The sequence below is a fragment of the Embiotoca jacksoni genome, unplaced genomic scaffold (genome assembly GCF_022577435.1).
Source record: "Embiotoca jacksoni isolate LCO1_2020_lvr unplaced genomic scaffold, fEmbJac1.0.p SCAF_1, whole genome shotgun sequence".
Taxonomy (NCBI): domain Eukaryota; kingdom Metazoa; phylum Chordata; class Actinopteri; family Embiotocidae; genus Embiotoca; species Embiotoca jacksoni.
The window spans coordinates 21,088,687-21,115,546 of NW_027185229.1; the positions used below are offsets into that span (position 1 = coordinate 21,088,687).

The 26,860-nt window shown below is 39.6% G+C and overlaps 1 protein-coding gene across 1 annotated transcript; it reads left to right on the top strand.

Annotated features, from left to right (window-relative positions):
- shmt2 (serine hydroxymethyltransferase 2 (mitochondrial)) lies at positions 1-23,615 on the top strand. The gene is made up of 12 exons (XM_069147167.1): positions 1-111; positions 8,682-8,873; positions 11,484-11,563; positions 13,027-13,227; positions 13,485-13,566; positions 15,466-15,588; positions 18,120-18,259; positions 18,387-18,549; positions 18,919-19,018; positions 20,809-20,964; positions 21,709-21,816; positions 22,071-23,615. Exons 1-12 carry the CDS (start codon positions 79-81, stop codon positions 22,196-22,198), a joined length of 1,506 nt encoding a protein of 501 aa, XP_069003268.1. The 5' UTR covers positions 1-78; the 3' UTR covers positions 22,199-23,615.
- The last annotated feature ends 3,245 nt before the right edge of the window (positions 23,616-26,860 follow it).

Sequence of the window (26,860 nt, forward strand, 5' to 3'; positions counted from 1 at the left end):
CTTCAAAAAGCCTCTCGAGCGTGTCAGCGGTGCGTCGCCTGCTGTGTCGCCTCTTCCCCTGGCCTGCCAACCGAAAACATGCTGTCCTTCGCTCTGAGACAACTCGCACGGGTAATTGGACTATTAAGTACAGATTTTGTGTCGTTGTTTCCTTGACGGTGTTTCTGTTTGGGTGACTAAAGAGGCGTTTCTGCACGGTTGAACTGTTAGCTCGCTAATCGCCAGCGTGGCTCAATACTCGCCCTTCTGTTTTTTTTTTTTTTTTTTTTTTTTTTAAAGTTGCCCTCCTTCGTTTTGGAAATGTTTGCAGTTGATATCAAATGAAAGGCTATTTCCAGTTGCGGTTTTCTGTCCTGTTCGCGTTTTTAATTAATTGACGCTTGTTGGCAGGCTAGCAGACTAGCAGACAGTGCCATCTACCTTGGTGGGGAGCTGCAGCTGCGTAATGACGCAACAGCGACTGCTCAGTTTCATCATGTGGGAGTAAATGGACTTGGTCGTTCACATAATATTGCCAGTAAAAGATGTGTATTTTTGAATAATGCATAGATGTTACCCAGTAAAATGTGTTTTATTCAAGGTATAAATGATACACTCGTGTGAGTTTTGTGGCAGGTGAGATTAGACATTTGTTCATCTGTTTTGTTGACTGCATTTACACTGAAATCTAGTGGTTGGACATGAATAACTTTCTGCAAAGTAGAAACAAAAAAAAGCTTGCAAATTTGATGACAAGGGTGGCCATTAATCATTATTTTATCATACGTTAAATATTGTTTCTCAGTACTATTTCTTTGCTCATCTATTTTTTTTTTTTTTGTTGAAATGATCCGCACGGGATGAAGCAGAAACAAATTAGACTTTCTACTGTACAAAGATTAAAGTTACAGGCAGGTCAGGGTGGACTTAATTTATAACCACATTATTGTTCTTTTATTTCTCTTTGCCCTGAATGTTTAGTTCAACACGGGATGCGGTCCTGTTTTGGCGTGCAGTTAACGTGATGGTGGGGGACAAACTGGATCGAGCATAGACCTTTTTCACAGCAGAGATATTGAGTAGTTATTGTAGGTAAAACACGGGTGTGTTATTTATATTTCGGTTCAAATTTCTATCCCAGTAAGCCATGACAGTGGATTGAAGCCATAATTATTAAACCTGTGCTTTTCCTACTTTGACGGGTCAAAAAGTCTTATTAGGTTTCCAGGAATTTACCCTTTCTATCTTAACTTTATGTCTTGTTCAGTTGTTTCATTGCTTGCCGTTGGCTCGCGTTACATATGTACTGTTTGCAATTATATAAAGCCTTTTTATGTTCTTGGTGACCTGTGAAGAACTTTGGGAGGGGACATTATGTAAAGGGGAGGATTCATTCGTGGGAACGGACTATTTATTATCTGTGTATTTTAACGGACTAAAAGATATGTCACTGAACCATGTTCCCTTTCTATCTTAAGATGCAGAACAACTAAAAACGTGATCACAAAAAAGCATATTTGTTAAATGTTAAAGAAGCATTTAAAAAAATAAATAAATAATTGTCTTCACATTAACATGTTTTCAAGTAAAAAAAACAAAAAACATTTTTCTTTTTATATATTCAAATTCATTTGTAATATATATTTGGACACCCTGAAACTCAGAGAGTACTGCAAGGCTATAACATCTGTATGTGGCAATCTGCCTCTCATTATCTGAAGCCTCAAGCACTACCCACTTCTATCTTATTTATTTGATCTTTTTTTTTTTAGGTGATGTCTGTAAATCATTATGGTCATTAAACCTGGAAAAATGTAAATATAAGTTGCCAAAAAAAGAAAGAAACCCCATGAATTATGCTTTTCTGTAGCATGAAAACGTTTGAATGCAACTCCTTGTCTTGGATTATTAAATTACAGCAACATGATGAGTACGTAACTTTGTCAAAAGTGAGTTGTAATGTTTTAGTGAGATAATCAATACCGTGCATGGTGGTTTGAAGTCAAGTTAAAAGCCTCAGTCCTGATAACTCTATGCAGATAATGCGAGAGAAAGTTGACAGACATTGATATATTAACTATAAATGAGAGGTACTATCCTCAATAACGTTCAAAGGGCAAAATGAGCCTCAGGTCTGTTGTAGGAGCTGGAAGCACATATTAACTTTGCGATACTTATGTAATTGAATCGATGTATTTTTCTCCAAGTTAGGAAATAATAGTAATTGTTTCAGTCATGTCAGCAGCTTCTTGCCTGTTATCTTAACCAGTATTTACTGCTGTCGGGTTGTTGTGAGGACAATGTAATCATAATTTTCCACATATCCCAATAACTTTTCCACTCGGTTATTAGTTTAGTAGGTGCATGCAGAACTGATGCAGTCATTAATGTTATGTGCAGTGTATGATATTTAATCTGCTCTCCTTGGTGTAACACACATGGGTTGTGGAAAATAAATTGAAACGGGCAACAAATGTGAACCTTGCAACTTCAAATGAATAATAGCAAAGCTGTAACTTTGTGTACCTAATAAACTGGCAGCTGACTCTTTTTGTCATTGTAGCATCAGTATCATCCTAATATTCCTATGAAACATGTCATCCTAATTTAAATTCTAATAAGTTGTCCCTTTTATTGACTCATAACGCAGGCATATGACACTACAAACTACTGCAGCCTCAATTGCAAGAGCGACAACATTAAATTATATTATTACATTATCAAACAGTCCCCTTATAACTTGTGTTGTTTTTAATCTTTTATTAAATTTTAGTTTATGGACAGGTTTATAATTTGAAAGCTTCTTTAGTTGTTTGATTAGTTGAAATATTGGGTAACGGAGGAGTTAGGGGAAAAAAAACTGGTCGATTAATAGCCTGATTTCTGACTTCATGAAGTGACCCATTTAGGGGATGTTATGAAATTCACGTGGTTCCACAAAAACAACTAGGCTATGCCAAGTTTGAGCCAAAATCTTGTGGCATGTATTCAGACCTAGTTTAATAAGTCACTACTGTCAGTGTATTTGAAGTTTCCCATTAAGCTGAGGGGTTCACATGCTTGCACGCTTTTCCTGTTGGTGCTAATTGTTCATGTGTGCCTCTTCATTGAATTTTTAATGGAGTCACAAGACAGTTTTCCTTTTTTTTGTGGTCAAGGCTGCTAGTGTCCTCACAAGATCTTTGTATGGGGAAAAAGATTTCAGTCCCTGTGCTGTTGTCTGCTGCTGCTGCTGCTGGTCTGGCATTTTTTTATTTTTTTTAGACAACCATTTTAGGATCAGTCTGTATAGATGGCTTTCTGTCAAAAGACATTTCACTTTTGTGACTGAGGTCTTTAAAGTTGCTGCAAGTATTTGTATTCCTTAAACTCCACTTAGTCCATTTAAGAGTTCAAAATGATCTCTAATCCCATTATTTAAAGATTAAACTCCGTATAAGAGACCAAAGAGGCTGTTATTGATGAATATTTATTTCTCATTTCATTTTATCATCTGTAAACCAAATTTGTAGCATTTATAGGCTCTAGTTGTAATGCAGTCAGGTTGTGTTTGAATTGCAGGGATTTGCATGGACATCAGGATTAGATCCTGTGTATAATGAAGCACCCGTACACTCCAACCTTTGAACCTTGTGTGAAAAAAAAACTTGATTTCAAATGTAGATTTCACGCAGCAGACTGAGTATGAGTGTCAAAGACTGTATTTTTTTTATCCATTACATTATTTCCAGATTTAATTGTTCGTTACTTTAGTTGTTTCATTTAGTCATCTGAGGTATGAAGGGAATGGGCTAAGATTTGGTTCAGCAGTGTGGGAGTATTGGAGAGCTTGGTGGGTACTGCTGTTTGCACGTATTGCTCAGAGGTCAAATAGAAAACTGAACGGCGCTCGATTTTGTTTTATTTTTTTCTCTTTTGCTTTTAGGCATTGCTTTTCAAAACAGCTAAAAAGGATCCGTTGTCAGTAACAGATGTGTCTTTTCTTTTTGTTGTAAACGAACAGAAAAATAACTCCAGACAAAGTACAGTCAACATGCCACTCATGTAACCAGGAAACTGACATTCGCTTATCCTGAAAGAAATAAACTTACGGATAAGGATGAACCACTCGAAACAGTTATCACCTGGATTTTACCAATTATGGAAAAATGTTTTGGTTTTAAATGGTAATGTGGAAAGTTGCATTTTCTTTCCTTAAATTTACCTTGTTGGTAATTGAACTGCTATGTATCCTTCTCAAGTCACAATTCAGAGAAATTTCCAAATACAACTGGAAATGAACATATACATTTGTAGAAGAAGAAAAAAAATGCAGATTTAAGGAAATTTACATTTCCTGTGTTTCTGTACTTTGTACTGAAATATTCAAGTTTTTATTTTGGCCAGCCTTTGTTTTTCATTGGTGAGAAGATCTGCTGCCCTTTGGAGTTTAATTCATAACTCCTACTCAACATGATTTTGAATCAAGTTTTGAGGAAAAACTTTGAAGTAATCCTCAGAAGCAGCCTAAAACTTCAACCAAAAGAGGGATATTATTGTATTCAGTATTACCACCCATTAGATCCCAGATCTTGTTTTAGAAATAGTTTATAGCGCCACCTTACACAGGCTGTCGAGCTTCAACACATCCCACAACACTAAAAAAACTAAAATTCAAATGTAATGCTGTTACTCATCATTTTTTGACATAAACTAAGTTAATATTGCCCCAGAGGCATTTTTTGGGGGGCTTTTTGAGTTGAGTTTTAATCATTTAACAAAGGCAGAACAAACACAAGTTTGCTAGCACTGATTCATTACTTTGTTTTTCATCATGAACAGTGATGTTTATACATTGCTTGGAGCTGCTCTGACGGTATGAAATAAGGCTGCTTCAATCTTCAATATTCAATTGATCCGCATGTCAAGACCAACCTCAACTCGCGTCCGATAAACATCTCCCAGTGTCTTGGGATACGACTACTGCTGCATGTTCTCGCATGCTTTTTAGTCCTAACATCTTTACGAACTCGGCACCGCACAGAAAATACATGGGTCCTCCACATCCACATAAAACACATGCACGTGTGTAGTTTGAGTTTTTCAGAGGACCAGTGTATGAAATTATAAATTTAAATTACATATTCCAAACACGTCTTGATTCAGGCTTCTCAAATGTGAGGATATGCTGTCATGTATCGCTGTAATTTTGATATTTACAGTAAAAACAAAATCCATCTTTGGATTTAGATTTGTAAGTGAATTAAAACATATACATGTGTGTATGTATGTATATATATATATATATATATATATATATATATATATATGTGTATATATATGTATATACATATATATATGTGTATATATATGTATGTATATATATATACGTATATAATATGTATGTATATATATATATGTGTATATATATATGTGTATGTATATATATATGTATGTGTGTGTATATATATATATATATGTGTATATATATGTATAAAAGGATTGTTCTCTTTTTTTACTTCTAAAAAAAAAGTGTCCAGCAGAACTTTAAAGCATCACTATTGATTCCCACAGATTTATGCTTATCGAGTTCAGTTTCATGACTGGTTCAGTCATACTTCGGGGTTTCAAAATTGCTTTTACGTGGCCTGAATAAAATGTACAATGCAGGGAAGCCCAGTTAAGCATTTCTCATTTTTGATTTAACAGTCTTTGTGGACTTGACAGAAAACAGTGAGACGGCTCAGTGCAAAAGAAAGGCCATGAGCCATGCTTGAACCGAGTACTTTCAGCAGCAGAGTCTGCAGCATGCAACAGAGGCACCAAGAAGCCTCGCGTTGAGGTCTGTTGCCACGTCCTTCTTCATGACGGTAAATCCGGTGGAAAGATTACAGCATAAATGCATCGTTCCAGTGCTTACTCCTCCTGAAGATTGGCTTTGTTGCCAGCATCTCCAAAGTCTCTTGATTGTTACCCTGACAATCCTTTGACCTGGATAAAGTGGAGTGGCCCTGGGCTGCGCCTCCATCCCTTTACGCCTCTTCACTCCATCCAGATTTCTCAGTCTAGTGTCATCTAGAGTGAATCGCAGGGCAATTTGTAACGGACACCCCTGCTATTAGTCAGTGACAGGGAAAGAGGCAGCTGCGTGTCAGACTGACGGATGCTGCTGCCCTGTTGACACTTCTTCTCTGCTACCTTACGCAGCCCTTTTTGTTGTTTTTTTCCTTCGCCGTTTTTCCACTCCGGTCGCGTCTGTTTTTCTTGTGTTCCGGGGTTGATTGTTGTTTGATGTAGCCACTGATGGACAGCAGTCATCTGTAAAATTGACTCGCCTCTGGAGCTGCTTCGGGAAATGGGCAAAAATAATACAAAACGAGGATTAATGAAATGATTTTTCTTTCTTCCCGTTTCTTCTTGTCTGCCATTGTTCTTTGGGCACAGATGTTTGACAGCAAAAGGCAAAATGCCAACAATTAGCTTATCGTTGTCACACAGATGTAGTGCATCTGTGACTCTGCCATTATTTGCTGCTCAGCACCCAGGTTGATGTGGCCTACCCCGCCCCTTTTCTCACAGCAGAGTTTTCATCAAGTTCACCTTCAAACGACGAGTGTAATCTGTCGCCTAAAAATAGTCCCACAGTGACATATTTGGTGCTCGTATCTTGGCTCTCACTTTTCTTGGATCAGTTTATCTTGTGTTTATTAATTAATCTCCCGTAATGATCAGGGCTAAGAAATGAAGCAGGAAAGCAGAGAGAGAGAGAGACCACAGGGACTGACCTGTGTTGTTTGTTGCGGCCCACAGCTGTCCTGTTTGGACGCCATGGAAGTGATATCGATGACAGGAGGAACTAATAAAAATGCCACACGAGCGTTACTTGGCTGAGCGTGCTTAGCAGCGCAGGGTGACGGGATGGGGACAGGAGGATGGGGAAAAGGATAGCAAGGATGAATGTGGAAGTGAGGAGGAGGAGGAGGAGCACCACCCTTGTCTGTTTTTCAGTCGTCAGTAGTGAAACCACCTCGTGTTGGCTTTTCCAGCCACAGCTTCCCCTGCCCTCGGTGTGCCCCAGCACAAACGCAGACAGCGAAGGACAGTTTCCGTCAAGGTTTAATGACCCGTGTGATTTCTCGGTGAGAAATGTGTCCTCGGAGGCAGCTCGACGTGTCTCGCCGGGCCTTCATCTCTTCCAGGACCCTGAGGGGGGGGGGGGCTCTCCTCTTTTCCAGCATCGCCACTGGTGACAGAAGGCCTGGGTAGAAGCTGTTGGAAATCGTTCATTAACGTGCCAGTCGCTTCCCCTGGCGTGTCACCATTGTGCCCTGTGCTACCAGGGGAGTAGAGAAAGAGGCAGGGTAGGATGGGCTGAACAACAATGAGAAGCTAAACTATCTTTAGGCAGCTTCTGAGGATAAATGCTTCGTCTGATTTTTTTTTTTTGTTTTCTTCTAAAGGTGTTGAATTTTACAGTATAGATGGTCATTTTTATATTGCAGAAAAGATTTGGTGTAGCTTGTACTTAGTTTTTTTGTTTTGTCTAAAGAACCCTAGTTAATTTATTTGCAACATTTTTAAGTGTGATAAGGCGACTTCAAAATATTGAATTTTATTTACACCACATGGAAAAAGCTAAATTACATGTTTTTTTGTATGGATGTCCTCAACCAGTCCTGAGCATTGTGTTAATTGCTTTTTAATGGTGCTATTAAAGGGAGGCTGTCCCTCACACCCCAGCACACCTGTACAGATGATAACAATAGGTTTGTAGTGGGGTGATCGATCTTGGCACAGAGTCATCATCATATTGTGGATTAAGTGATGAGAAGGAGATAATTTGTTCGGGAATGAAATCAACCTGGCCAGTATTTTATCTAACCTCCTCAGTGTTTTCCCACACGGCACTCTTCCTTTTCATTGAGCATTGTAATGCCATCTTGTGCTCTACTTGAATGTAGTGAATACTTGAACACTTGTGTGTTTTTCTGACTGTCCAAGCATTGCGTTAACGGTATGTAATGCTAAACCAGAAAAGTGGGACCAGAATTTAACCGGGTGTGGGATTATTGTTCAAAAAGAGCCAGTGAAAATTTTATGGACTCTGCACTCTCGCATGATCAGGCATTATTGCAGCAGCAGCAGCTGAAGAACTTGCCAGCCCCAGTCCAGATTAGATAAGCAGGAAGTGCTGAATCTGTTCTCTATATGCCTCCTCTTGGTACACTAAGGCTGTAAAAGTCAGTCCCTCAGTTTGTAGAAGTGCTGATAGAGGCATAATTGCACAACCATGCTGATTATTGATATCATGCAAACACGCCAGCTTCTAATTATAGGCTACATATGAGAGTGTAACGGGAACAAAGTAGTGGAAAGAACTTGAAATGTATCACTTGCGTAGGACAAATTCAGGGTGTCACCATAAGCATAGGAAACAATCACAAATGCTCTATGGAGAAATTATGTTCTGTGTAACATGTGTGTCTTGTTATATTCTGGTTCCTTGAAGAGCCCAAACTACTTTCATCTTTGGTGATAGTATAACTCTGAAATTTCTTCTCCCCAAACTTTTGCAAAATATGTCGGACTCATTTTAGAGCAATGAACCAATTTTAAAGAATATGTTTATAATAACTGTAACTCTAACATAGTATGAACTTAGCCTTTCCTCTCTGCATTCCTTCATCTCTCATCATATACACCAACCCTCCTTCTCACTCCAGCCACTGTGCCAGCGGTCCCCGGTTCGTCTCGGCGGGCGTGGCCAGCAGTCCCACGCCGCCACCCGAGCAGTGGATGAAGATCGTCTGTGGACGGGTCAGGAAAGCCTGGCTCAGGATGACCCCGAGATGTGGGATCTGCTGCAGAAAGAGAAGGACAGGCAGTGTCGCGGTTTGGAGCTCATTGCATCTGAGGTACGACACCTTTTTAAAATATTATAAATTGATGCATATTTATTTAACTGAACAATTTGGAGCGGAGAGACAGTGGAAGACGGGGCAGCACAAAAAGGGGGATGACACAAGTCATTGCACCATTATTATATCCTACAATGGATTCCAGTATGACGTAGAATGCATCTAATTAATGTAAAAATGTGTTGGCTTCTTCAAGACATTTTGATTGAGTTGATCTGTGTTTGAAAAATTATATGTCCAATAATTACCAGGTAACCTGGGTTGATTAATAATGTACATGGAGATCTGTGACCCTCTTGATTGGTCAGAGAGACTACCACGTTAATTTCCCGTTGCCATAGCAATGTTGGCAGGGTGTTGGAGGGTGGCAGATATTTCAATTTCAAATTAACATGTTTTCATTCAGTTAACCTTTATTAGAATGAGACTTATCCTGTGATTTTTTTTTTTTTATTTTTTATTTTTTATTTTTTTTTTTTTTTTTTTTTTAATTGACTGACTTGGCTCATTTTTAAGGAAAGACAGTGAATGTAAGCACTTATTTAATGTTCGTAAGAGCTGGCAGCGCCTCCCATTTATGTTGGCTGTGCATGTAGCTGAGAACACCTCATCACCTCTGATTAAGATTTTGGCAAAATTAAGGAAAATGCAGAATTTCTGGTCTCATGAATATATATTCTGATTGTATTTATATATTTTTTTTACATATTACTGCTAGCAGGAGTAACAGAAATGCCTTTATTAATGTTTTCTAAGGGCTCTTACTGCAGATAAAAACAGTTTATATGGTACATCAAGTACAATAAATTAAGGGAGTAGTGTAGCTACAGTTGATACACTGCAAATGTTTGAAGGTTTTAGTTATTCCTTAATCACCTTGCTGTGTAACAATGTTTTATAGCAGTAATTTTGCTGTTTTTAATGTTTACATTGGCCTGCTAGGTTTGGAAAACTGACTGTGTTTCTCAAACATACAAACGATAAAAGTGATGTCATGAACTCCGACAAGAATAAAGTCATATCAACGTCACTATTCATTCATTATGTACGCACTGACAGACTGCAGAGTGGACTGTAAGTCAGTCAAACTCAGCTACTATAATGGTAACGACGTGCACAGGGAACTGTACTGGCTGTAAATGAGAGTAGCTCCGTTATTACCGAAAAATGTGGGAAACTCTGTTTCCATTGAATGGAGTGAAATGGGACATGTTACTTTTCAAAAGGTTAGACAATGTTTTCTCTTCCGTTGTCCTTTCCTTCTCCTCCTGTTTCTTCTTCGCCACAGTAGTTGTTCAGTGGAGTATATCAGCCTCCTCTCAACACAAAGCCTGACTACTCTGGTGTGGGATAAAGCTGATATCTTCATTCTGCCTCCTCCCCAAACTCATTCTGCAAGGCACATCACCGTGCAACTCAGGCAGACATTCCTTGAATGAGAAGACATGCATATTCACACACACACACACACACACACACACACACACACACACGAGACACCGAGAAGCAAATGCATTTCCTTTTCTAATATATGCACAGTCGTCGGTATGACAGACGGACGCAGCAGAAAGCTGTTACTGGAGCCGTTATCTCCCTTGATCTCCTCTTGGCTCCCAGGTGAAGCATTAGCATAACCACACACACACACACACACACACACACTACAGACCACCACCCCATCGAGGGAGAGAGTGGAGACTGTATTCGTCTGTGTGTTTAGTGTCAGACCCAATTACTGACCAGTGTGATCATTTACACTTGTGTCGTGAAGGAGACCAATAACAGAAACAATGGATGTCCGAGTCACATTTCCTCTGCCCTCTGAAAACTCTCAAACAGTAAATCTATGGAGTATCTGAAACTGAGTAGATTTTCATTATACCAGTATCATACCCGGACTTAGTATATGGCTGGACTGTGTATGAAATGCTATGACTTTTAATTTGAAACTGATGGAGGAAGTTGCTGCATTTGGCCCAGTGGTGTAACTTTTATCATTTAGTCAGCCGATCACTCAAAAGACCAAGTTTTTTGTTGATGGGTCTTTCCCTGCTTCTGCGGTTCTGGCAAAAATCCCTCTGGTTATAATTGGACCAGAGCTAATGTGCTGTAAATCCATGTTAAGAAGTCCAATGAATGCATCTACTGAAATCAGCCTAATAATATTTGTCAGTAAATGAGTCCAACCAATGAGTTTCGTCTTTCTGCAGACTGAAAAGATATGAAAGGAAAACTTTTGGTGGATAATTACACCTCTTTTGCAGCAAACCATACTCACTGAAATTTGTTTTTCTTGGAAAGTGCATTTAAAAATGATTAAAAAAAAAAAAAGGCCACACCAATGCATCCCAGCATGTGCAGAAAAGTTTATTACATTATCTTGTATCCTCCAGCAGCGAGGCGATAAGCATTGTGAAGTGCAGAGTGTTAGTCTATGAAAGTCCAGAGGTTCAATACTGTAATGATTGCCTCTAGCCAGAGGGGGATTTCTCACTATCACTTAACAGACTTTAATTTGTCGTCCTTGTCCCTTCTGTCCACTCACACCATTGATCTGTGTGTGTGTGTGTGTGTGTGCGCGTGTGTGTGTGTTTGTCCTCACCACAGAATTTCTGCAGCCGAGCAGCTCTGGAAGCTCAGGGCTCCTGTCTGAACAACAAATACTCCGAAGGCTACCCAGGAAGAAGGTGAGTGGTTCCGTTCAGCCACGCCCCAGTTTATAAACACTGTTGATAGTCTGCGCTGCAGGATATTTGTTACAGGCATGCACGTATAGACACGCACTAATTTATACTGTGTTCTCTAGCTTGCCCCGTAATGGTATATTCTCACAACAAAGCAAATAATCCACAGCCTCTTCCGTGCCGAAGAAGATTCCTGAGGGGATACATTGAAAGAATTGAGCACCAGGCTGATAGTTAGCATAGATAGCATGTTTTCTATTTGCAGTTTTCCTATTTTTTTTCCCCCCCAAATTATTTTCCTTGGAAAATTCCCATTTTATCAGCAGCAAACAGAGAGCTGACATGTTTTAAAACACTCTTTATTTGATGCCTTTCATCCCTGGAATACAAGCCTACCATAAATCTCCCTCCCACTGACTTTGTTTTTAATTTTAACCCCCCCCCCCCCTCCATCCCCTCTATCCCACTCATGTGCTGTTTTACACTTTAATGTAATGAAACAAAAGGATGATCTCATTGAATGAGAGGTCTGTACAGTAACCATCTGTTGCTCCTTCATCTGTAATTCCACTGAAAAGGTTTGATGAGCTTTTTCACCTCAGATGATCCCGATCTGCTGTAGAAAATGTGGGTCCTCATTAGTCGAGTTTGCTGTAATTTTTTGTGATCAACAGTTCAACCGTCGTTTGTGGTAAAGGACACGGCGGCAGACAAGTATTGCTGATAACGTGGCAATAATCTATATTGATCTATGGCTAAGTATTAAATGACAACGTGAAAACAATGTGACAATTTTAAGGGGGCTGCTTGTACTGATGAACCGACATTGAACTTTTACCTGCGTCTCCACCTGCCTTTCACTTTATAGTTTTATAATGAGTTTCAGTCTATTGCTGAGCTGTGGTAATGCAAACTTTACAGTTAAAGTTCACCACTCTCATCGTGTTGATTCTACCCACAGCAGGTTGCTTTTTTCATCAAAAAAGTTTGGAAAGCCCTCTTTTCAGGACCTGCTTAGCACCAAGTAGCAGACAGATAAAGATGGCAACTAACTGGTGACCGTAGTGTAGCGTTAGAGCAGTTTAAAAAAACACATATTTTCATCAGGATTTGGTCATGACAAAAACAGACCTAAAACGGTGCATATTTGATTGGCATTCACCAGGTGGACATAACCATGAATCCAGATAAATTATGTTTGTCTTTATGTGATGGCTGTTTAAGTAAACAACCGTTGGCTAACAAGTTTGCCATATCAGCAAATTTAACTTGGTGTATTGTTCACAGCTTGATTCCACTCCACAAAGCAAAACATTAGTAAATCAGTGAAATTGGTGCAGGTTTAAATTGTTTTAAGATTTAAACCATATCTTGCAGGTTATTTGCAAGAGTAATGCATCATTTTAGGTTTTAATTATTCATACCTCGTAATGTTTCCTGTTTTTCCCCTCTAAACCTGCCCTCAGGTACTATGGTGGAGCAGAGGTAGTTGACCAAATCGAGCTACTGTGTCAGAAGCGAGCCCTGGAGGCCTTCGACCTGGATCCAGCTCAGTGGGGCGTCAACGTCCAGCCATACTCTGGTTCTCCCGCTAACTTCGCTGCCTACACTGCCGTGCTCAACCCCCACGACCGTATCATGGGCCTGGACCTGCCCGATGGAGGACAGTCAGTAGTCACTGCTGCCTTCTTTTAATCTGCACCCCGTCACTCACTTTTCAAAACTTCCCCACTTTCTTTGTTGGTCAACACTAGCATGCAACTGGCAGGGCCCTGAAGAATCAATGCTATGAATTTTTCCTTTTTTTAATTTTCCTATACATTTGTTGGCACTACAAAACAAAAACAAAAAGATTTCATACACCGAGTTGTTTACGATGTACACAAACTGATACTCGCCTTTTTTCCCTTTTTGTTAACCACAGTCTGACCCATGGCTACATGTCTGATGTGAAGAGGATCTCTGCAACGTCAATCTATTTTGAGTCAATGCCCTACAAGCTGAATGTAAGTAGAGACACCCACTGCTGATATCTACTTATACCACAGATGAAAAATCTGATTTGTACCGATCGATACAAATGGAAGCAATAAAAGCAAGTTAGGGTGTCATGAAAGCTGTAAGGCTGAAGCAGGTTAAATAATCTTTGAAAATACTTGTGTATTGTCATGTATTTTGATGCTTTTTCAATGTCAAATGTGAGGAGTTTTCCAAATTTCAGTAATTCAGTCTTTTTAACGTCAAGACGATCTAGTTTTTCAGTTTATACGGTGCTTAGTGCTGTCCTTGAAAGCAGGATGTTTCTAAAAACCCATTTTTTGTTATAAAGAATTGGAGAAAACTGTTGCAGACTGGATAAAGAAGAATAAAAAGTGGTACTACCATAAGGCTAAAACACACAGTTCTGCTTACAATAAACCATAAACCATTTTTTATATTGCTGTCCTTATATCGGATAGAACCTCATCAGTTCTCATCAAATCTGTGAAGACTTGAAATAACAACACATTTATTAATAATTTAAAAAAAAAAAAATAGCAATGAAAGAACAAATAATTAATAAGCACTGGTCTTTCATTAAAATAACAATAATTAAACAAGGTAATTATTAAAAAGAAAGGGGAAAGAAGACGTGTGGTAGAGACACTTTGAGCCCCTTCTTGGAGATCCTGTTTGTTTCTCTGCCTGCAGAGGGAAGACAGAAGGTAGTGTGGGTCGGGATTGGGTGTCCAACTCAGGGAAACTTCAACCAGGCAGACACGTGCTGGCAGAGGCTTGTCAAAACGAGGCTTGTTTTAGTTGATGTAAGGTCACTATACCCACAATGCAACCATGCAGTCCCATTAGTATACTATGTAAAATAGTGGTTTTCCACCTGCATGTAGACCTGTACAATTAGTCCCTTTCGATGGGACAAGTAATTTATCAAGTACACATATAGATATGATCAATCCACCGTATATATTAAGGGTATTGCGTTTCATTCCTGGGGTCATAGTTGTGTGGTAGTGTTGGTAGTGGCTGATGGATGGCCCCAAAAGTCTGCATGTCCAGACGTGCTGATGTATGGGCAGGCAGGACCCCTCTGCGAGAGAGATAATAGGAAATCGACAGGCTGGCCAGCCCCACTGGCTCTGTCTTCACAATGAGCAGGTTGATGGAGTGAGGGGGCACCCATAGATGTGCTCTGGAGATGGGAGATTATGAGGTTGTCTAAATAAAGCTTTCCCTCCACCTTTTCTCTCTTCTTTTTCTTGTCTGTGTCAGTCTCCATCGTTTTCTGTCTCTGGCGTTGTTTTTCTGCTGCATTCTGCCGTCTTTTCACCGTCTCTCGTTTCTGTGCATTCTTTTCTTTGAGGAGGACCAGAGGGGTAAAACTATAGCTTCAGAGACCAGACACACTGGTCATTTGGCTGCTCCAGCATGACTCTAGTTCATGTGACTTTGAACTACATCTGCTGAAGAATGGATTGTCTAACATGTTTCTTAAATTGCTCACTTCAATGAAAGGAGCAGGAGGAGTCTTGAAAACAACTTGATCCGTTCAGCCTCATTGCACCAGTTGAGCAGATCCCTGAATGGTTGAATTTTGATAAGTAGCGGTGCATTACTGCAATTGTTCCATTTTCTTCCATGCTATGATAGGTGTAAATGTCTCCCTTAGATAAATTCCTTCCCCTTTTAAGGTAGCCAAAGTACTTCAAATGAGCTTCAAATGGAAAAAATCTCTCTTCCGTGTTGATATGTTTGCTCTTGATCTCCAGATGTCTGATCATTTTTTTTTTTCATCCCTTTATGTTCTTTTTCTTTTCCTGACCCTTACGCTCCCCTCTAATATTCTCATGTTCCTCCTCCACTTCCTCTTTATTCTTTCCTCTCTCCTCAATCTGTGTCCCTCTCTGCAGACTGCAACAGGACTCATAGACTACGACCAGCTGGAGATGACGGCCAAGCTGTTCCGGCCCAAGATCATCATCGCTGGCACCAGTGCCTATGCCCGCCTCATTGACTATGCCCGAATCAAAAAGGTGCTTGGAAAACTCTCCCTGTATTTAAAACTCATATCACCCCCCCCACACACACACACACACACACACACTCCCCCTCCATCTCTGACTTTTTATTTTTGTGTTTCACTCCAACCCTGTACTTTTCTGCCGCTTGTTTCCTCCACTTCTCAATCTAGATGAGGAAGGTCAGCTTAGTTCTCTCGTTTAAAACTAAGTCAACCTTTTTCATTGAAATGTCAAACACATCTGCTTCCCATATTGATAGGTCAGACCAAGCCAGCATTTATTCCAACCGTATCTCTACTAATTTCTGCCTCACAGTACGGACCTGAATATTACCTTTCAGACTTCAGCATTTCCAAATACAAACCAATTTCAGCATCAGTACACACTGCACACAACAACACAGATGCTTTCTTCTTCTGTTGCCTACTCAACTCGCACAAACTCACAAGTACGCGGTGGCAACTTTTAACCGCATACTTCACTGCTCTCTTTGACGGTGCACAAGAGGCCCCTTTATCTGTTTTGCTATACCCACCCGCTGATTCACTTCATTCACTCCATGACTGCTTCCCTTTGTTGCAGAGCTCCACTTTAGCTAGTACCATCAAATGGAGTGTCCCACCATTACAGAGCTGTGTTTTTTATTAAGGACCGTAACTACTTTGCCACTAGGCCTGAAGAGGGGCCATATTTTCCCCTGGCATGTCTCTGTGGAACTGTTCACTGTTTTATGGCAGAATCTGCCGGCCAGGCTCCTCTCCAGGTTTTCAGTGGTGTGCTACCTAGATTGAAGCAAACCTCTCTTCTTCTTTTTGTTTCCCCTGAAATTTGTTTCACTATCGGCATTCACCGGCTGCATCACATCACCCTCTTGTGTTCTTTACCCCCTTTCCCCTGCCTTTTAATCTAATAAACGTGCTGATCCAGTTTAGATATGAGAGGAAGAGAGATTGTCACGATAATGCATATTAATTGGAGCACTAAAAAGATTGTTTACTGCTCTGATCATTCGCCAGTGAGTCATTTGCATGTTACCGAGCTATTTATTCTTTGTGCCTTTTTCAATAAATGCTGGCAAGAGACAGCAAGGATTTATTGAATTGCGCTATAATATTTCAGGCCTCTTGAGGACTGCCGAAGACTGTAATTACACCAACTCTGATTTGAAATATCTTCCCTTTGAGAAGATAGGTACCACTAATAGATGTAGATTTAGTTATCAAATCTTAACCGTGAGGAGGAAAAGTTTTAGTGCCAAGAGATTGCATCTTTATCTCAAATTTCTACATATGCAGAGCACAGTCAAATAAAATACACAGCTCAGTGGGATCGCTGATGTCATAGACTAAGGGAAGTTGCATAATGGAGTTTAGTTTTAAATTAAATAAAGCAGTTTCTGGGAGAATAATGCACATGCAAATACAATGCCGTTTATAAATGTTTGGGTAGTGCACATTTTAGTCTACACTCCAGTACACTATATTAAAAATGAAACAGTCACTAAGGCTAACTTTCAGCTTTATGTGGGCTTGAGTGTGTTCATATGTTCATAAATATCAGGGCTCGACAGCCGTGTCGAGTCCATAAGTGAGTTCAAGGGTCGCAGCTAGCTCCGACATGCCTGTAATAACTGAAGACTCCACTTCAGTTGCAAGTTTTTGGACAGCAGGGACTACTAGGAAGTTAAAAAAAAAAAAATCTTTAGAAGAGACAAAAATACACGTTTTAATGTTGTAGCATCATACCTTTGGTAAAATCATAGATGTTTACATTTTTTTATAGCTACGGAAGTGGTTGCAGAACACGGAAAGTAAACCCCTTGAACGCACTTAATTTTTGAGAAAGACCAATGAAATATATGCTAAACGACTGACCGCACCGATATACAGAGGTACAGATGGGATTTCAATACTTTGAGCGTTTCTTTAACCCGACTCAGTAATCTGTCACCTAAAAGTAGGGGACGGTGTATAAGAAGGGCTAAAATTCCTCACTGTTTCCCCAACGTAGGTGAAAGCATTTTCAACGCAAGCTCACTGCATTTTAAACTTACAGTCGACAGGGTAATACAATTGAAAAGGCTGCACAGAGCACGCATCACTGCCTGAACACTTAAAAAGATGGACTGAACCCTCTCTGGCTAATGTTCGTATGGTTGTTGGGAAGAAGGCACCCTTGTTCACTCTCTATGGCTCCGTCCAGCTCGTCCAGTGCAGAGATAACTCAACAGGGATGTAGCTCTATGTCTGGAGACATGCTTGCTGGGCATTCAGCCCAAAGGCATTGATAGGCAAACTTTTATTATAAAATTATTATGAGCATGCCGTGCAACAAAATACTGAAGCTTACTGAGCCTTATAAGCATGAAAGAAGACGCACACCCTAGATAAGGTAAGAAATGGATTAAGGGGCAGAATAAGGTCGTCTTTGGACTCGCCTGTTCTTGGGTCTTGTAATGAAAAGGAACTCGCATGCCACATGTTTATATACATATATTCTAATTTCGGAACTGTTCCCTCTTTCTGCACTTTTTTTTCTCTCAGCTGTGCACAGACATTAAGGCGTACATGCTTGCTGACATGGCACATATCAGTGGCGTGGTGGCAGCCAAAGCCATACCTTCCCCCTTTGAATACGCTGACCTGGTCACCTCTACCACCCACAAGTCTCTCAGAGGATCCAGGTAAGGACACTCGGAGAAAGCACACATGGGGACAAATCAAAGTCTGAAGGATGAAACCTTATTTTGGTTTTAGAGAAAAATGAAGTGGTATAAAAACGATGTCGGTAAATGATTCTGCTCTGTCCAGGTCTGGCCTCATCTTCTATCGTAAGGGTGTTCGCTCAGTGGACAAGAAGGGAAAGGAAATCATGTACGACCTCGAGGACAAGGTCAACTTTTCTGTCTTCCCCTCCCTGCAGGGTGGACCTCATAACCATGCCATTGCTGGTGTAGCTGTGGCACTCAGACAGGTCAGCGCACCACATAAACCCAGCTGCAGAGCAAAAACACCAAACTTAATATGTGTTGCTATTCTGTTCTTTCCAAATAAGTTGATAACTGAAAGAGACGGGAGCTAAAACGGCTCGTCTGAGATGCAGGATGAACTGAGGGGCTGCGTAAAAGGCTAATAAAAGATAAATAAGGATTTTTGTTTTTTGAACTGCGAATCATGCAGAGCTACTTGGGGTAAAGTCCCATGTTAAATATAAAAAGCGATCAAATCATAGAACATTTGTTGGTGTATTTATATTTTATAAATCATTTCTTGACCCCCGAATGAAAAGAAGCGACGGTAACCCTTTTTTGTGGTTGTTGTTGTTGTTTATCTGTTTGTCCAGGCCCAGTCTCCTATGTTCAAGGAGTATATCATCCAGGTACTAAAGAACTCCAAGGCTATGGCTGCAGCTCTTCTCAGCAAAGGCTACACCCTCGTATCAGGTACTTCAGCTGGTTTTAAGCATTGTGCTTTCTTTAATTTCTAAGAAAACTCTGACTCGGCAAAGAAACTCTAAAAATTCACGCGAAATGTCTTGTCACAAAATGCAAATTACACAGCGGGGGAAAAAAACCCCAAATGCATTTAAATTCATGATGTGTAAATAGGGTTGTTTTTTTTCAGTGTTGCTGCCTTGTCTGTCAAAAAAAAAAATCGAATGCAAGTGGTCACTTTGGTTGTGAGCAAATGCTTGAATCTTGTACTGCTTTTAATACGCTGGCCTCAGCTCTTTTTTGATGTATAGCTTTCAATTGATACCCTAAAAAATACAGACTTGTCTTGTGCTTACACTGCAGTGTACATACTCCCCCTATTTTCTTTTTAGAAAAAAAATCCTTTCGTGGATGTTAAAACAAAGAACTGATGACAACGTATAAGCCTGTTGCAGTAATAATGTATATTTAGTTCTTATACTAAAGCATATCCAAACAAATACAAATGAGCATAGCTAAAACTGTAAAAAATGAAAATCTGGTCTGAATTTCCGGTGAGGTTGCCTTCAAGTGAGCTATCGGGGACTATCTTTGTTGTTTCCTGTAATGTTTTGATAGCATCTATGACGACTGGGATATGAGGTCAGTTTGCTGATAGTCCCCAACTGGATCTCTCCATGTGATGCTGGAACAAGTGAATCAGATGATATTACTGGGAGTTGCACTGGACCGCTGTCTTTCATGGTCTCCGCATATTGAACACATCATTAACAAAATGGGAAAAGGCTGGCGCTGCAATACAATTTATTTATTTATTTATTTTTAATGTCCTTTCATTAGTTATGAAAAATGGTATTAATACATTACTGCTATCTCATTTTGAAGTATTGTTTAGTCAAATAGAAATACCTTAACAGACATCAGGTAGTCCACAAGAAGGTCGCCAGATTCATTTTAACACACCGTACCACATCACTGAAATGCCCAATAGACCGTCCTGGTTCCCTGTGGAAGTAAGACTTTGCTATTGCCCACTTCTTTCTTTATTTAGAAAGCTATATTATCACATACTCTCCATTCATTATCTGACCAAATGCAATATTCTGACTTAATACATAATTATCCCACACATTTTTTATTTTTATTTTCAGAGCATCCTAAGAACAAACTGACTCTTAAGCTGTATCCCACCTTTTAAGGAATGCAAAGAAATACATCTAAGCTCCTCTGTAAGACGGAACATATTCATAGCAGCTTGGCTTACTGCTGTTTATTGTGTTTTAAATGATGATATTTATGGTACCTTTGGTTACTGTTATTGTAATTGGTAATACTTTCATGTGTGTCCTTGTTTTATTATGTATTTTGAGGGTGTGGAGCCCAAAAATACGAGCGGCTGCTGTGGTGGAAGCTAATTAGGATTCAAATAAATAAACAGATTGTCCATTTGTCACCTTCACACTTCACTGAGCCAAAAAGAACAAAATTATCTTTTGCTCATTTTATGGCAGAATGGAGTAAATTTTATAAGTACAGCCCTCAGATTAACATAAATCAGATGCACGTAAGTGGGGTGAAGATGTGAAGCAATCGTGACAAAACACCAGCAACCCGGGCTTCATTTGTAGCTGCATTCTGTTTAAGATCCTAGAGGTAACAAATCCATTTAACAGCAGCTCCTCCATGCTAAATTTAGAAGGTGGTGTGATTCGATGCTGTAAAGTTGAGTTTGTGTGTCTACAAAGCCTCCGACTTTCCTTCGCATCAAAAGTACTTATTAACAATACTGAATATTGCAGGCGGGACCGACAACCACCTGGTCCTGGTGGACCTGCGGCCGAAGGGCATTGATGGGGCTCGGGCTGAGAGGGTGCTGGAGCTTGCGTCAATCACTGCCAATAAGAACACCTGCCCCGGGGACAAGAGCGCCCTGACTCCTGGTGGCCTCAGGCTGGGTGAGCAACGGCTTGACATTACACTGGGTTTTGCTGGACACGCGCACACACGGGGTTACCGTACTCATGTGGCGTATATCAGAAATCGCATTAAAGACAACGGCAAAACTGTCCTGATTTTCGCATTAGAAAAGTTTGAAATCTCAAATGAAACTGTAAACTATATATCCTCACTTGATATGTTGACCAGTTGTTTAGCATTTGATGTTCCACCAAATTTATTTGCATTTAACATCCTCTTCACTTTATCCGTTTTTATTTTTTTTCCAAATGCAGTTCTGCATATGGAAATTAGTCAGCCACCAATTAAGCCACAAGCGCTCAGCAATTCATGATTAATTAAACTTGTTTGGCTTTTTAATCCTCTTCCAGGAAGTTCAAGGGCTCCCACGTCTACACTGCCACATTTTAGCGTTATCTTAAGGCAAGCTCTGTTACCTGTAGTTCAGTGCTCTGCACTTATTGCCTTCTCTTATGGACTGCACCTTCGTGGCCAATCGACTATTAACATCTGTACAGGCATGACACATCTCGAGTCTGTGTTGATTAATTATTAAAAATTTCAACAAGCTCCACAGTTCTGCTTCTTTTTTTTTTTTTTTCCATAGAACCATATGGTTTGTAAGTAGAAAAAAAAAAGACAAGACCGTGAATTATAAACAGTTGAACTGTAAGAGGGGAAAAATAGGATTTCTAAATACATTTTAATTTCAAGTACCGTGACTGTGTTGTTGTTTGTCCCAGGCGCTCCGGCCCTGACCTCCAGACAGTTCAAAGAGGCCGACTTTGTGCAAGTTGTCGAGTTTATGGACGAGGGTTTCAAGATCGCCTTGGATGTCAAGAAACAGACGGGTAAGCCTACTGTGAGAAGGGAGGCCGACGAATGTGCAACTCGGTGGTTGCCAAGAACACCTGTCTGCATTTTTTATTTGTTTTTTGTTCAAAGCACAGGAACTATGGATATGATGCAAAGTAAAATACCGTCTATGTTGTATTAAATTACTGGTTGAGGGGAGACAAAAAGTCCCAGCGGCGATAAAACAAAGGAAGCTAAAAATAACACGCCGAGCCTTTCTCATCTCTCTTTTTCCCGTTGTCATCTGCAGGAAAGCTCCAGGACTTCAAGAACTTCCTCCTTCAGGACCCAGAGGCCGTGGCTCGCATCGCAGACCTGCGCCGACGTGTTGAAGCGTTTGCAAGGCCCTTCCCCATGCCAGGGTTCCACGACCATTAGGCCATCCGAAGTGGCGTCACGGTTCTCTAACGGCCAGATGGCTGGGCAAAAGTGTGCGTAGAGAAAATGGGAAAATGTCATGGTAGTGAAATGTGGTTAGTGCCTGAATTGGGATGACTGGAGTTCACTTTTTCCTCAATCAGATCTGGGAAACCACATTCTTTGCAGTCATGTATCAATCTATTCTTGTAAAATTATGGCCTCCATATTGAGGGAGAGAAACGGTAAAATAAATTAGATTTTTGTATAGCAGAGGAACCTATTTTCTATTGTATGTGTGAAAATCTTTCTCAGCTGTCTTCACGCTCTTTCTTTAATTCATCTCAGTGGGAGGAGAAAATAATGTGTCAAATTATAAAAGATCAACACTTGGAGTGTATTATTAAGTATATACTTAGTCATTATAATAAGATACAATCTTAATTCAATTGTCTTAACTAATGTCACTAATGCATTTTATTCACAGAAGGTGTTTGTGAAAGATTTTTACCTTCATTTTGTGTTATTGAAACCAGGTACACGAGAAGGCTTCATGAGGTGAAGTGGTATTCTGTGAAGCGATGAGGTGTTGGTCTTTTTTAGACCCAAAATATCATAAAATCTTTTTTGAACACTTTTATCCAAAGTGGAAGGATCCAAGTCAGATTATCCAGGAGGAAGACTAAATAATCATAATATATTATAGTTCAATTAAACTGGGTAAAAAAAAAAACTTGTAAACAAAAATCAAATAACACCAGCTTTAAAAGTATGAATGTGTTTTAAATTTCATAACCATACATGTTCAAAATCTAACCAAGGATGTAATTTTCTTTTGACACTGCTGTGATTCATTTTTTTGTTTTTTGTTTTTCTTCCAGCATGTCGTAGCTCTCAGATTTTTTTTTTTTTTTGCTTTCTATAGCTATCTATATTTTGTTGACAAAAATAAAAGCAGAAATGTCATCTGGTAACATTTCATATTTTGTTTTCAGTGTTTACAAAGAGGATATACTTTTCTATATAATATTAAAAAAAAAAAAAAGTAACTGTAATTGCCATCATTTCACAAATGTCTCAAGGTTTGTCGCTCGTGTTATACTACATGGAAAAACTATTTGTTGTGCAGTCTGCCTCATTTAAGAGTCATTGTGCTTCACTGTGATGTTCAGTGAGTGAAACTGTGAAGCAGCTTGACGAAACATTTTCAGAGTGCTTTGTGTTTTATCTGGTTCACAGATTGGCACTGTTGTCATTGTCACTGCATCAGGGAGGAAGCAAGATTTCTCTTTGAAATGGTCTTAACATCACATGAGAAATTGGTAATAGAAGATTTGTGGTACTTTCTTTTATAGACAACCAATTAAAATAAATAAAAACTGACAAGTCTTTGCCAAAAAAAAATACGCATATGTATTTTAATAAAGTGTTAATACATGTAGTTTGTCTGTCTCGTCTCTGTTGGCAGCTATTGTACACCAACGTAAGTATGAACTTTGTCTTACAGGACATTTTTATTAGTTTTATTAGAGCCCTAATAAAATCCAATAATGCAAATGTAGTCTGTGTTGTGTAATTGATGTTCATATACAGAACTTGTAACATACTTTGGCACGGCCACAGAGGCTTAAGAAACGGCTGTTGTGGGAGGATATAATTCTGTCAAAATGTAAAGCGGTTTATCTTTACTTTGATGGGATGTGTGGGAGCGGAGATGTGATATAGAGAAATGACTAACAATTCCTTAACTCTTAAACGGCACTAACTGTTTTGAATCACAAGGATTGGTGGTGGGGTACGTTTATCTGGACGTTTTTGGATAAAGTGTCCTTAACAGACGCTTGCATAAAAAAATTTAAAAAAGTGCAAATGAAAGCACTCTAGATTTCTGCAAATGTACTTAAATACATTTTGAGGTATTTGTACTTGAGTATTTCCATTTAGTACTGCATATTTCTACTCTAAATGTCTGCGGGTCTGTACTTTTACACTGCCTTTGTTTATTTACTCCTACAACTCACTGGCATATAAGATGAAGAGCCTTACACTTTTGTTTTTTATAAAAAAAAAAAAAAAAAAAATGTATATATATATATATATTTACACTGTTTCTTATAAAACTTGTATTTTCTAAATACAGGACCATTCTGTAAATATAGCTTCCACTTTGTAGAAGCATACTTCCTCTACAGCTGGTTGGAAATGTTTTCCAGTCCGAGAGGAAACCAGAAGTTAATTTGCAGCTTTAGCTACAATTAGCTAAAAGGTCATATTTTGTTTGCTGGGTTCAGTGCTTCAATAAATCGTCCAGCTGGATTTTGTTTTTGTTGTTTTTTTGTTTTGTTTTTTGGTGCCTCCAATTCTCCACACGTGACCTCTTCTCCACGCTGCAAAAAAAAACAAAACCAAATTAAACGCACCTTTCCAAACCCTCCACCTGAGACCGTTGAGCTCTCGTCACCTGTTGACTGCGTCACAACGTCAGGAAACACTTTGTGCTGGCTCGTGTAACATTTTCAGAAAGAAGCCGACCCACCCGACAGTCTGGTAACTTAATGCAGATAACAGCGTTTTGCGGTGTTCCTGGTAGCTGCTGCTTGGTGACCATTACTGCCTTCGGGCTTGAGGAGTCTCCCCTGGACGGCTGGCTGCCTCTGGATTCATCTGCCGGCCAGCGGCGCCTCTACAGGTAGGCTTCCGCTTGCTTTTTTGTTTGTTTGTTTGTTTGTTTGTTTGTTTGTCTGTCACGAGCTGCAGTCTTGGCTCTGTTCATTTTGTGTGCTTTCTTGAGATTATTCTTCTGCGTGGATGCTGTTAACTAGTTACTTTTTTTTAATTATTATTATTATTATTATTATTTTTAGTTAATGGGCTGAGTCGTGCCGCAGTCAAGTGTCAAATAGATGAATAACTTTGGACGCATCCCATTCATGTTATTTCACTACAATATTGGTTGTAGAGTTTGCTGTAGAAAAAATATGAACAGTTTGTTTTTGTGATGACTTGTTTTTAACACAATTCCCACCTTTCTGTAATTTTTGCTGACGCCTGGACAATCCTTTAGATTTGATCAGTGTAGGCCGACTGCTGTTTGTCTGCCACACATTGATGCTGCATAACAGTTTGTCTGCTTTGAGACATTATTATTATTATTATTATTATTTATTTATTTATTTTTAGATCATTTTACCATGTGCAAATGAATGATCATATGCTGGCTTGTTCTTGACTCTGCTCATTTTGTGGTCGTGTCTTCGCACTGTGCTGAGGTTGCTTCCTTTTTAACTGTCAATCACTTTCACATTACATTATTTTCCTTTGCTGAGTTGTTTGGCTTCTGCTTTTGCTGCTGTCATTCTGTTAGCTGGTTAATAGCAGTGGAGGCTGCTGATCTTTTGTGGGGTGTCCCATAGCAATGGGTCATGATTATCACATTTTTGAATAGCCATTAGAATAGTTTTTGCTTCTATGATCTTGTCTTATTTCCCTTGTGTTTACCGGTGCTGGTAGTAATACGTAAACTACCTTCGGAAGGTGGCAACAATTCACCTAAAAGCTGTTTGCCGGTCACAGTTAAATTAACAGAAGGAGGAGAAGAAGAACACGCTGCCGCCAAATTTTGGAGCTTTGACGGGTGTGGCGCTGTGAGATTAGATGCTGTGGGAACTACTTAAACAAAAATAATAAACCAAAATGGGGTGCACTGCAAACTACCGACTGCAAAGTAAAGCTAACATGTAAGAGTACCACAACTATCGACAGTCATTTGAGAGTGAGGCACCCAGCAGACGGAATGGCCACATGGCAGTCGTTACTGGAGGGTTTGTCGTATTAGATTAAAGCTGGCACTGGGCTCTGGACCAAATGGACTTTTGTGAGAGGGTCTATAATTGGCATATACATGTGCAGAGCTCGGTGCTTCCAGGATTGACAAAATCAGAGTCTTGATACCAAACGTCAAATCTGCATTTTGTTTTCATCCAATTCAGTAAATATTAGTGTTAAATTTGTATGCAGCCGTTTATACCTTTCAGCACTGGGTGAAGCATCCGTGTCATCGGGTCCTAACTAAAGAGAATAACCTGAATCCCCACAGAGGAACGTTTGGATTTTCCGTGCAGATTTGAAGGGGATCAGTGGACTATGCGGGAACATTGTTTGATCAAGTAAAAAAAATGTAGACTATTGTTTAGCGAAACGCTTGGATATTTTATTGTAGCTGTATATCAGCATAAAGCCACTCTGAGTAGCAGCTGCTCAGTGGTCATTTTAAGTAAGAGTTGTGTCTATACTGTGTATTGGAGTTAAATGGGTTTCAGGTGCTGCCTGGATTTTTCCCAGGCAGCACTGTTGGTGCCGCGTCTAAATGTTTTAGGCCTCTTTTGAGGCTTTCCCTGCTTGTTTTTGATGGCCATTTTATGTAATGGAGTCCTTTCCTAATCCCGTGCGGGCGTTAAGAGTTTTTCCATTTCTTAGAAGCAACACAGATGAGCAATATCTTTTAGCAGCAGAACGGATTGTAAAAATCACTCTTTTAAAATGAATAGGTCCATAAGCAAGAAAAAGTGCAATGAAAAAGTACTCTCTGGTTGTAATTGTCATAATCGTATACAGTATTACCCATCTGGTACATTTCCTCATAATGTTGGTCATATATCAAAGCCCTAAAACTCCCTCCGATCT

Coding starts and splice junctions, on each gene's coding strand:
- shmt2 (XM_069147167.1), top strand. CDS start 79: ATGCTGTCCTTCGCTCTGAGACAACTCGCACGG. Junction 13,567..15,465: donor CAATGCCCTACAAGCTGAAT/GTAAGTAGAGAC, acceptor CCCTCTCTGCAG/ACTGCAACAGGACTCATAGA. Junction 19,019..20,808: donor AGGCTACACCCTCGTATCAG/GTACTTCAGCTG, acceptor TGAATATTGCAG/GCGGGACCGACAACCACCTG.